A 12,626-nucleotide genomic window follows, 5' to 3' on the forward strand; every position below is an offset into this window, starting at 1 on the left:
ATTTTAGACACAATGCCCCGTGACTGCTCGGGCCAGTGTGGTGTGTTTAAATAATGTCTTGAGCCGGATGCTGATGACGCTGAAAATTTGCATTTAATTAGTGAGTCAGAGCTGGATCTGAAGTCGGCGCTCACATCTCCAGTGCACTGTAACTAAACAAGTCACTCATCTGAAGGATGATGAAATTAAGTTGAGTTGGTGTTGTTGTATCTACAAAAGAATCATTACAAAGTTTTGTTTCATCTGCATCCGCCGCTACGGGGAAGATAAGACAGCTGATCAAAAGTACCATCTGAGTCCGCAGCTGATCCCAGACCAGCAAATCCAATTTATGTGACGCACACAATACAGCAAAAACTGTTTTATTGGAGCTTTTCTCTCCAAAAGGAAATTGTTCTTTTTTTTGCAATCTCACCGCTGAGATATTACAACATCATTCAATCACGCAGCTCAAGCGTTTCACATTTCCGACAGTTTGATTTAAACACTAGCCTCAGCTGTTAAAATGACACCTTTAACAAAATAATGAATGGTAGCTCACGAGCATTCACATGCTCCGAGCTTCGGCTCTAATTACTGTGCCTGGAGGATAAACATATACGCCACAAATCTCTTAATGAGCTCATAATTCAGTCACACATCCGTGATGTGCTCTGAGAACACTGTATGTAGCTATGTTTAATGGTGATATTGAAAAGGCTGAGCCTGGATTATGCTGCCCTCTGAGTGCTGTTACTGGGTTGTGTTAGTGTGTTCACTCCCTCTCCGAGCCTCATTTTTGCCTGCAAAAACTCACCAGCGGCCTTACACAACCACTGGACGTACAGTGGCCCGTGTTGCTATGATACCGGATAGTAATATTTGCATTGAATATTAATTGGGCCCTCAGATCCTCGTGTTAGGGAGTGAAATGTCTTTCTGTAATGTGAACATGATTCAGATGTCAGGAGGAGAAGTAGAAGGAGAACAATAAAGCTTCATGCTTTGGAAAAAAGAGTGACAAAAACAGCTTTGTGTCCTTTGTTTCTGTCTCCTGCTCTCGTGATTTTGTTAACGTTAAATGAAAAATAAAAAAATAAAAAACACTGATTTGCATGCAGTGTTCTTTCACCTTAAGGGGTGTTTACCTGAGCTCCCAGTCCTCCTATTACTCACCAGCTCTAGAGAATAACATGGAAAAATTCTGCTGTGTCCTCACTTTCCTCTGCACTCGTTTATTAAGAGAGAAAATTAAAGTATGATTAATAGTAGCTGATTTTTATAGCGTTTTTTTCCCCTCATTGGACAGTTGCCAGCAGAGTGACAGTAAACAAAGGGGGAAAGGATGGAGATGAAGACAACATTGTGAGCATTTTAGACTGACTGAGTGAAAACACACCTGTACACTCGACTCTTGACTGACAACATTTCAGGCACAGATGGTCTTCTTCTGTGGTTGTCAGTCATGCAGGTACGATTTGCATACATTTGGTACCCAGAACATGCAAACAATTCATGGACGTGTGTTGCCTCTTAGAGGCTAAAGCATGCTCCTGGTCTATTTATTGTTATCAGTCTGATTCACTGTATTCTAAATGCATATTATAAACACTTTCATGAGGCTGTCATTGGGAATTTTCAGTGCACGGCTGCATCACTGCTGCAGGGGGGAAATCAGGGCTGTGTGTTTGCTTTTCCTCTCTGGTGGTCACAGAAGTCCTTTCCACGACGGGAGCTTAACAATCCGTAACTGAAGGTTTGAGATCAGCTGATAGGGGAATTTTAGATGCCGATATAACAGTGACAGTTTGGAGCAGGAAAGGGCAGATAGCTAATTAAACAGTCTTTGACTTTATTAGAAATTGATTAACTGTTTAAGTGAACATCTAAATAATTAAATAAATAATATGGATCACTGAACAATATCTAGGTAGGTTGTTTTCCCTCAACATCAGTAATTCCTGTTGAGAAGCCTGATGTGATGGGATACAAACCGGTGATATACAGTAGCGGTTTGACTTGGTGCCGGGGTGCCAGTCAGAGTTAAAGTTTGACAAAAAATATATTTCAGTTATCAGTCAACCCTGCTGCTGTCAGCTCCAGGGAATAGCCAGCCTAGGAGTGGGGGTTTAATAGTGGCTCCACACAGAATGGAGGATGGAGGATGGACTTAAACAGATTCTGCAGAACAGGTGAACTAACTTGTTGCCAGATGTTGCCAGGTGTCAAGCAAATTGACAATCACTCTCAGGATGGACTGGGCCTCTTCCACTGGTTTAAAACGTCAGTATAAATATACCCTGAGTTGACTGGTCGGTGTATGTGCTTAAAGGCACGGATCTCTTCAGTATGTGCCTACATGACCGGGGAAGGCTGTGCAGTGATCGGCCACTATCTGAGGCAATAATTCAGTAATCCACCAATAAGTCCTATTGGCACCGATGAATGTATATTTGTAGCCATTCCTGTGTTGTTGGCTCCAGGTTAAGACTTGTTTATGTTCCTGTAGTGCAAAAAGAGGTAAGAAAATTGATGGGATAATGGAAATTTGTCCAGATTTATCACATAAGGTGTGAACACACAGTGTGCTTCACTAGCAGTAATGTTTTTACAATAGCTGTCTTTAGTGCATGGCGTATTCTGCTCCTCGTTTCCCTCCTGATGCCACATTTACTGTCGAATACCTACAAAATGTCGTACTTTGCCTTGCAATAATCCGAACGCATATGAATCCCAGTACATTTGAATCCACTAGTCTGCCGCTGTGGTCGGTGCATTAAATGCCACTTGTCTTTTTGTGCGGATGAATTGTTGAGTGTCTTTAAATATTAAAGAGTATTGTCTAGTCTGCTGCTCTATATGGAAAGTGTCATGGCATAACTTCTGTTGTGATTTGCCGCTCTATAAATAAAACCGAACTGAAATTGAATGTGGCCCTTCTCAGCCGCATCGAAGCGAAATGGGGAAATCCAAGATGGCTACAGGATGGATGGATCGTCACAGAGCGGCAATCGATAAGCGCCTAATGCATGGCTGCTCGTTCCCCAGAAGGAGTCTCCATAATGTAATACATGGATCATCACCTCACACTATCTAAAGGCAGCTGCTCCTCGGAATAGGAACACCGTGGCTTTCGCCGAGTTAAATTTACATCTGTTGCGTTTTGCTCGTCTGTGATGTCCTCTTGAATTATGCAGAGTTTATTCATTAATTTGTGACCTCTGTCCATCTGCTAGTAAAAGTGCAATACTAGGTCTCTGGAGTCAGTTGTGATGAATGAGGCCAAGGCCAAATATCAACTCTCTCCGGTAATCCCTGCGACGGCAGAGGTTGTGTGTAGGCAGACAAACAGAGAGAGAGAGAGAGAGACGTGTCCAGCACTGAGACTCAACCTTGTAAACAAATCTAGACCACAGCACCAGATTTGCAGGGACGCCCACTTAGATATTCAGATAGGCATGAATAGACTTTAATTCATAGAGGCCTGCACCATCAGGGATTGCCCTCGTGTTCAGACTAAGCAATTAGCTCCCATAGAGAAGTGAAGGCTTTATCAGTGACATGTGCACGCCTGTGCAAACACACACTCGCAAATTGAAAAGCGGATGCGTTCACACATGCTTTTGGCGAGAGCCTGGGTGCACACAAACACACACGGACAACACTTATACACTCAACACACGCATCTCCGCTCTTTCCACCACACACATCCCATGAGGCAATGCTGCCTGTTAGGGGCCTCATCCAATTACAGTCATCCAGAGGTGACCTGTGGTCCTCCGTGCCGCCGCTTTTATATGTCACCGACAGAAAGTGGCGAAAGAGAGAGACACGCAGAAGAGAGAGGAGGCATCAAGCGCGTGTTTGAGAGCACCGCAGGGGAATGGCATTATACAGTATTACACCGACAGCTCTGGGAAGCAGAGTGCTCTCCAGAACTGCTCCAGTAGTTCATCAGGCCATCCTGGCAGGCTATGAGCTATAATTGGGCCAGACCTTTGAGATGATGGCAGGCTAACACATCAGTGTCTGCTAAACGCTGGTGTCAACATGCCAACGGAGCTATCTAACAGGGATTTCCTGCGCTGCACTGCTCCAACGAGTAGTCCAAATTGGAGATTACCACAACTTATGTCTGGGTATACAAAGGTACAAGACAAATGTGTCCGTAGCATCCGACAGGATGTGCAACATAAATATCAGGGTTATGTCAAGAGCTTCAAACGCAGGATTGGTTAAAGGCACAAAATGATGTGGGAAAAGGTTACAAGTAAAAGGTCACGTCTGGCTATTACATTGCTATCACTCCTTTCCTCCTCCTCGCTCTTCCAATCTCACAACTTCTTCCTTCTGTACATGCAGCCCGGTGAGAGCGGCACTGTAAAAGGGAATAAAGGTGTGATGCTCCGTTCTGTCTTTACTCACGTGGGTCAGCTTTGGACAGCAAGGTGTGGTTGAGTCTCTCCAGTGAGTTGCTGCTGCCTTCGTCCAGGATGTAATCGAAATTAAGGATGAACATCATGACCACGCCCTCCTCGTTCTTCACCGGGATGATGTGGGTGACACACAGGAAGTCTGACCCTAAACAGGAAATGAAATCAAGGTTAGAAACAAGTAATAAACTTATGTTTGGTGCGGTCATTAGATGAGCTCCATTAATCTTAAAGCTTGTCTGATTGTAAAATTCATAGCAAAACAACAACGAGCAGAGACTCAAAGTAACATTCCAGCTTTCCAGATACGCTACAGTTTGACCCTGGAGCCTTCCATTAACTTCCTTTGACATTCAAACATCTTATTCCGGATAAAGCTGTGTGCGCGGAGACGCCCGGCAGAGAAATGAGGGGGGAAAGGTCAAGAGGTCCACGGAGAGGAAAGCCTCTGCAGCTGAATGATTTCATATATCCAGACGTGCCCAGAGTCTGTTCACTACAGTAAGACGCAGTGCAAACATCCATCCACCTCTAGTTAACATTAATGCTTTACACAATTACTGCCATACTGTGTCACCATGGATGACAAGACATGCAAAGTCTTTACGATGTGACATGAATATCAGTGTGTGTGTGCATGGTGTATGCATTTTCCTCAGAAATACAGCAACCACAAATGTTTCCGTCTCAGGGAGGAAATCGCTCTCAGCTCTTAAACCCTAATTATTAGAGTTGTCGATGGTGCCGCACTGGGAGGTAAATTTAATGCATCCCCTGCTCTCTGCTAATACCTCGCGTCTAAATGTTCCCAATTTATCAAACAGCAGAGAAGAGGTTAACGCAGATTAACCAGCGATGGAGGCTGTTTATACCAACTGGTGTGTCCGAGCATCAAGTGAAGTATCACTGGAGAGTAAAAGATGGTGATCTTTTAGATCTGCCTCTCTTTGGCTTTATTAATAACCAGATGGGAGGCAGAGACGCCATGCCCGGGATTACTGGTGGAGAAAATTAAATGTATATTAAGTTTTAAATAATGAACATGGACATCGCTGGAAGATTCTCTCCCTCACATTAAGCTCTAAGTCCTGCTGTCACCAGGAGGCTATTTATAGCTCACCCAGCAGGCATCCAGCCTACAGCATTTCTTTTCTGGGGGGAACACAGACACACAGACACACTGCCGCACAAGCAACTCTGACTCCGCTCACAAGAGCGTGTGTGTGTGTACTCGCGAATATGCCTGCCGCACGCAGACCAACACAAACAAAATAATTGCAGAATACCAGTCAGTCCGGTTATTTTCTCGTATTGTATTGTCAGGCTGCAAAACCCTATTGTGCGGCCGCGTTGCAAACCGACTGCTTCACAGGACTGTGGTTTGATTTATGTATTGGGGAGCACTGATTCCGCTGGGCTAAGCAGTAACCTGCCCCTAATAGTACATCAGTGTCACAGTGAGTGGATGGAGCCATTAATTTCAGTCAGAGGGAGTGAGTGTGGATAGGGAAGGGGGGGCAGGCAGTATCATGGCTGGCCTGCCTTTAGTGACAAAATGCAAAAGAGGCCCTGACTTCAAGTGGAGGTGTCCCTTCGCTTTCATGGTTATCAGGAACTGGATGTACTTATGGCTGAAGGAAATACATATTACAGCAGCAACGAGAAGGGCCTTACGTGTCAGTGAAAATAAAAAAAAAAGAAACTTTTTCAGAAGATTTTGTATTGACAAATAATTTAATTCTTGTATTACACCACATACACACATACACGTGTTGAACCTTTCATCGACAGACATGAAAACCTAAACCTGTCTGTTTTAGCTCGTTAAGCACAAGGAGCAGCCGTGACAGTGATGAACATCCTATTAATTAAAAATCTTGACAATTCATTTTGTTTGCAAATTCAAATTCAAACGAGCAATGTGAGTCTCCATGGAAACAAGTGAGCGCTCTGGAGGAAAGCAAAAAAAAAAAAAAACTTCATTTGTCTCCGGGCACGAAAGCAACTTCAGGATGTTTCTCAAACCAAAACCAGATCAGCTTTCTTCTGCTGAAGTCGCGTGTCAGCGGATGGACGGAGAACGATCTCCCCTTTAGAATGGAGATTCTCCACACTTTCATCTTGTTAAGTTACACTCGGAGTCAGCAAACGCTCCACCGTCATCCGGCGGAATCAGAGGGGGCCATTTCCCCTGCGGCGGTGCTCGCAGGTAAAAGAACAAACACTGGAAAAGCTTCAGCTGAAAACACGCGTGCACGTGTACGCGCGCGCAACCACACATCGGCAAAACAAATTCATCCAAAGCAAAAACACCACACACACACACATACACACTACAGAGTGCTTAGTGTACCCTCTGTATGCCTCAGGAGGGGACGTAACCCCAGCTTTGTAAAGCAATCTCTGTGTGTGTGTGTGTGTGTGTGTGTACTCTAAAAATAAGCCGCCTGGAAACCATAGGCATTTATAATTCATAGGAGCTAAGTATTATGTTCTAGAAAACATAATGGTTGGACTTCTCAATATTAGAATGAGAGGAGGCTCGATGTTTGTTTCTGAGGAGACAGGAGATGGGGCTCAAAATAGATCCACTAGGGTCCAAAAGTCTGCGATCACACTGAAAACCTCCATTCTCACATAAACAGGAAAACAGCACAAAGTTTGTGGATTCAGAACTCAAGTGAAAGTGTCAAAGTCAAATTTGTTGTTCTAAGCAAAGGGTAAACTTTCAAGCAAAGGTCTTGTCAGAAAAAGGCTGTGGAGGTCTCGGAGGATGAGCCAAACACGTGGGGTGGGCTAAGGAACACCAGGATTTCACAGTGAATGCCTGGACAGGTCTATTTACTGATGAATGTACGTTTTATGGTGAGATTTATGACAGAAACAGAAGGGTGTATGTAAGGAGAGAGAATCATACCACACTGTATCGAGCCAAAAGTGTATGGTGGTCTGGGGGTGTTTTGCAGACACCTATACTGAATTGACTCCACCCTGACCAAGGTGAAGTAGCACTCCATTATTCAGAGACATGCTACACCTTCTGCTTTGCATCTTTGTGGATAAGGATTCATACTGCAGCGGGATAATGACCCAAAACAAACGCTTTGCAAGAATCACTCGGAGACTAGAGAGAAGGCCCGAGGAGTCCTGATGGACTTTCCAACACAGTCACTTGGCCTCAACCCAACATTTATGGAGGCACTTGAGACTGAGAAACCAGAAGCATTCTGTGACATCACAAGAAGCTCGTTGTCAAATTAGGCTGGGTCATCAGGTTCACACAAATGTGTGACGTCCATGTCAGCTCGAGTATGCATGCTGCCATTAAAGCAAAAGGAGAGCAAACACCAGTGTTACAATACAAAAAAAAATCCAAAATAGAAGTAACTTGCCTTGTCTCAGACTTTTGGAGCCGTCAGAGAAATGAGCTCCAGGACACCTAAAATTAGCTAATTATGTTGTCAAGTGTTAGTGTGTGTGCACACTCATTCATTAATGGTTCCCATTATGACTCATTACTGTTATTGACTATTCGTTTGTGCGTCGTTCATCATGCATACTGGTATGTGAGACGCTTGCAGCTAGGGTTGGACCTCGGCTGTGCAGGGAAGAGGGGGGGGCTGTGCTGTGTGTTTACGTCAAGTGTAGGTGTGTGTCAAGGAGGACAGAGTTAAAGTTGGGTATACAGAGCTGTATGTGGGTTTGACGATATGGAAATGACAAGAGAGCAAGCGCCACTGTGTGTGTGTGTGTGTGTTCTCTGTATTAACCTGTACTTTACTTTTATTTTTGTCTATTTGTGTTTGCAATCTGCATCCCAATGTAAAAATCTCTACTTGAGCTGTCGGAGTAGTGCTCATTTGATTTTTCCATTACTCTCGAAGACATCAGGGTGTGATGAAGCACAACAGAAGTAAATCTGTTAATACAATTTATTTTCATTTCCACTCCATTTCCCATCATCCCTCTACTTTTACCTCACTATCTACCTCCATTGCTCTTTCTGTAGCTTTTTCCTCGTCTCTGTCACTCTCTTCTTCCTTCACTGTTATTAAATCCACCCTGGTCCTCATTTGTTTTCTTTTTCTGTTGCTGTTTCTCTCCCTTCAGCCTCTCTCTCTCTCTCCCCCTATCGTGTGTGTCTCTCTCCCTGAGAAATGAGATAGCTGCCCAGGTTCTCTGCAGGAAGGCCACCTGACGTGTTATAAGTGGACAGATCAAACAGATCCCCGGTGCTACTGCCGATGCAAATTTCTGCCCGTCTGCCTGCACATCCTGCCTCGGCGGAGGGTCAAAGACAAACACACACATGTGCGCGCGCACGCACACACACACAAACAGAAATAACATTTGCGTTTCTCGGCTGCACACTGGCGTGGAGACAGACGGGCGAGCTCACGCGCACAAACACTGAACACTGACGGGGTTCGCAGAGCTCGGTTCGGCACAGTGCGGAGCACAGACAGACAGCGGCTCACACACACAAGCACACAGTCGCTCACACACAGCCTGCAGGCAGCATTAATTAGCAGAATGTTCTCTGTCCAACTAAATCTAATAAGCAGGCATGGAGCTGGTTTACACGGTGCAGAGTAATGAGAGAACGCACCTTTGAAAGGCACTAAAACAGATTTAGTCGGGAGTATCTCTGACCTGAATATTCATAGGGAGCTGCAGAGCAAAACATAGTTAAGTATCCTCATATGATACATCAGGTGCCATCGCTGCTTCTTTTGAAAAAACGGAGTGACTCAGCATTCTGCTCCCCAAGCTAAAATCTACAGTCATGGATGGATGGACTGAAACCAAAACTAAATCTTTTCTTTCTGGTCTCTAATCCTCAGAGGATGATGGACAGAGGGAAGTGCTGACTCGGTTTTGTAAAGGAGGAAACCAATCTCGAACTTTGGCAAGGTGAAAGTGAGCTGATGAACGCAGAGCTGCCAGCCGTCCACATAAACATCACAGAATCCTTGAGCCAAAACAGTGAATCCTATAACAGCCTGTTAAGCCTACTGCCTTGTGCATTGTTGCGCTGGCCTGCCGTGTCAAAGTCAAGCCTTAAGCCTGAGTGGAAACGTGGCTCTTATCGATTTAAACATTTTCCACTCGGCTTCATTTCCTTCCTGACGCGGCGGAGCCTACCTGGATTAATAGGGCTACCTGGTAATCTGCTGCTACACAGATGGCTCGGCAGGATGACAGCACAGTGTGGAACCAAGTGCGTACACTGAATATGCCAAATCACAGTGCGCTGGCGGGCTCGGCATTGTTTAATGTCATCTCGTTTGAACACAGCACAACTACAGTACCATGGGGGTTGAGGTTTTACTCAAATAAACCAGAAGATTTTTTTTTTAAAATCGCACAAAGTCACCTCCGTGCCATTTTGTTTTGGACTGGGTGTCTCTCCAATAAACTACTTGGATGACTGGTCCAACCGAAGACATTAGTCATGGAATGAACGTAATTATCTGTGCAGACAGATGAATAAATGTGGCCGCTCATCCGAAGCGTGCTGGAGAGAGGCTCATATTGTGCATAACAAGGTGTCTTTCTATGCATAAGATCTGTCCTTGAAGTTTGGACCGAAAGCAGCACCACTGTTGGACATCAGGACAAAGTTCAGATGAGGACGCCCTGATATTGCTCTGATACACCACTCACCAACTGTTCCCACAGAGTAGTGCCTTCATTACACGGCGCTATCCAATACACACACACACACACACACCACCTGCACCCCCACCACACCCACACACACATGCGCAACTATGAAATCACCTCCCTGTTCACCTCAGCTCACTCACCCCGTCTCTCCTGCCACATCCCCATTCTTTTCCTTAAGTTATATTAATTACACTCCATCAAGGTTACGTCAGTTCAAACTCATTTTAAGCTTGAGGGCCCACTGCTCCTCTTCCTCTTCTCGCTTTCATTTCATTCTGCAGAATAGTTAAGCAGTGTTTTGGTTTTTGTGTATTTCTTATGGAAATGAGGTAAAACACAACTTTCAATATAAAAGTCCTCCACACCATTTTATGAGCCTGTACTATTTAAGTTTAGATTGAACTTTTCTTAAAGTGGGGTTCTCATTTCACTTGATTCAGGTACATTTTTGAAATGATTCTTTTGTTTGTATTAGTTTTGTATTGTATTGTACAGGTTAACAGATTCACCAATCCTTTTGTCACCTGGGGTTAGCATCCAGCAGTGGTGGAGCAAGTATTCAGATTCTATACTTAAAAATCCCTTTTGACATGTTTTATATATAAAAATCTGTCTGTAAAAGTCTCAGTATAAGGTAATACAAACATGAACGAGGTGATTATGCACTAATAACACAAAGTTATGAATATTACAATACATTTCTGCCATATTCTGTAACTACAGCCCCCTTCAATCTGACACACTGGACCTTAAGTTACATCTCCTCCTTCTCTCTTTTGAAAAATTCAAAAATGTCAAATGTTTAATGGTTTCAGGTTCTCAAAGGGAAACATGTGTAACTCATTTGTTAGTCAAACAAGAGACTCGTAGATGTCACCTTGTGCTGTAGAACAATGTGATGGCCATTATGATTATTTATCGACCAAACCAATTAATATTTTATTGTGAAATGGCAGATTAATTAATTAAAAATAAGCGTTGCCATCCTAACTTTAAGTATGAGAAGTAAATATAGTACTGTTTTGATTACAGAGCCCTTAAGGTCCTGAAAGTTGATTATTTTTTAATTTTATGCACACTCATTATCTCGTGCAGCAAAACAAAAAGCAATATTTTTGTCTGAGTATCAGAGGCTCTCCTTGTCGTTGTGTTGCTGAAGCTCACAACAGCTGTATGGATATGCAGAGCCATCATATTACATGAGCTGAAGTTTTGTATGTAACATCAAAGTAACTATATCTGTCAAATACAGTGGAGGACAAGTACAAGTAAAGTTCTGCACCATTACTTCGCCACAGCGGAGCTATATCTATACTTCTCTCAGTGTTATTACGTGTAACTACATGTCTCACTGCGAGGAAACCCTAAATCATTGAAGAAATGGGATTTGTTGAGAGTTGTGGTGCAGTGAGAGGAGTTCTGGTTTCAAGATGCTGGAAATTTCATTAGATTCTATTTCCACTATCAATAATTAAGACAATGTAGCTCGGCATGCGCTCGCTCGCGGTGGCAGGGTAGCCAAAGTGCAGCGCGTGCACGTTGATCAGTGAGTGCGATTAAAATGCATTTCGTCAAGTCCCGTCTCTGTCACTCTCTCTTTCTCTCTCACGCACACACACACACACACAGACCAGTTTAACATCAGCTGACTAGTTGCGTGGGATGGTGGCATATGGGAATCTTGATAGCCCTCATTTAGAGAAACTGCTGCCAAGAATATCGCAGTCAAAATCATTTTAAATTGCAGCCTGTACTTTTTTGCCCTGGCCTAATAGACATGGTGAATGTATGTGTGTATATAGTTAGGTGTATGTGAGAGAGAGAGAGAGAGTGAGTGACACTGATGTGAGCTGAGCCTCCAGCAGCAGGGAGCTGTTGGTTGGTGCTTGAGGGGTTACGCTGACATCTTCCTCCCTGTTTCCCTGCCTCGGCCTCCCTCTCTCCCCCTCTCTCTCTCTCTGTCAAAATCTCAGCAGGGAGCGTTTTCATCTCGACGCCGCTAATTGTCATCAAATCAACGTATCCAGGTCGCTCTCTGACCCTGTGACCCACGTGCGAACGTGTCTGAGTAAATGGCTGCTGCACTATTATTGTCTCCTCTTTGACTTTACACCAGAAGGTGAGCAAAACGAGCGCTGCGCAAGCTGCACAAGGCAGGATGTCTAACAAGCCACTCCATCTGTTGAATCCAGGAAAACGAGATAAAGTTTACAATAAAATGTTGGTTTAGGGGCAGTAATTCCCTGAACCCTGACACAGCTGGCGCAACATTATTAAAAAAAGTTAAATATAAGAATTGACCTTCTTTCACAGAGTGGAAGCCTTATTTTATTTGCCTTCCATTCTTGGGAAATGTGATCCCTTCCTCTTCTCCCCCGGGAACATTCAGTTGTACTAAGACCTGTTTAACTCGGATGCCAACTTTCTAATCCAGGAGGGAAAGCGCTACTTTATCCCCGGGGATACAATATCATCAGTGTCAGCATGCTGGCCTGCTGGTCCGAGACTCTTGTAACCCTCAAATGCCACATGTGAAAAAAAAAA

General features: G+C 44.0%; 1 protein-coding gene across 4 annotated transcripts in view; it reads right to left on the reverse strand.

The window, feature by feature from the left end:
• LOC104926405 (potassium channel, voltage gated eag related subfamily H, member 7) overlaps positions 1 to 12,626 on the reverse strand; it is a 59,535-nt gene that overhangs the window by 33,294 nt on the left and 13,615 nt on the right. For all 4 annotated transcript variants that reach the window (XM_019257473.2, XM_019257472.2, XM_019257471.2 and 1 more), the window contains exon 3: positions 4,405 to 4,560. In XM_019257473.2, the coding sequence (XP_019113018.1) occupies positions 4,405 to 4,560 (156 nt within the window). The remainder of the gene's footprint in view (positions 1 to 4,404; positions 4,561 to 12,626) is intronic.

The sequence above is a fragment of the Larimichthys crocea genome, chromosome XIX (genome assembly GCF_000972845.2).
Source record: "Larimichthys crocea isolate SSNF chromosome XIX, L_crocea_2.0, whole genome shotgun sequence".
Lineage (NCBI taxonomy): Eukaryota > Metazoa > Chordata > Actinopteri > Sciaenidae > Larimichthys > Larimichthys crocea.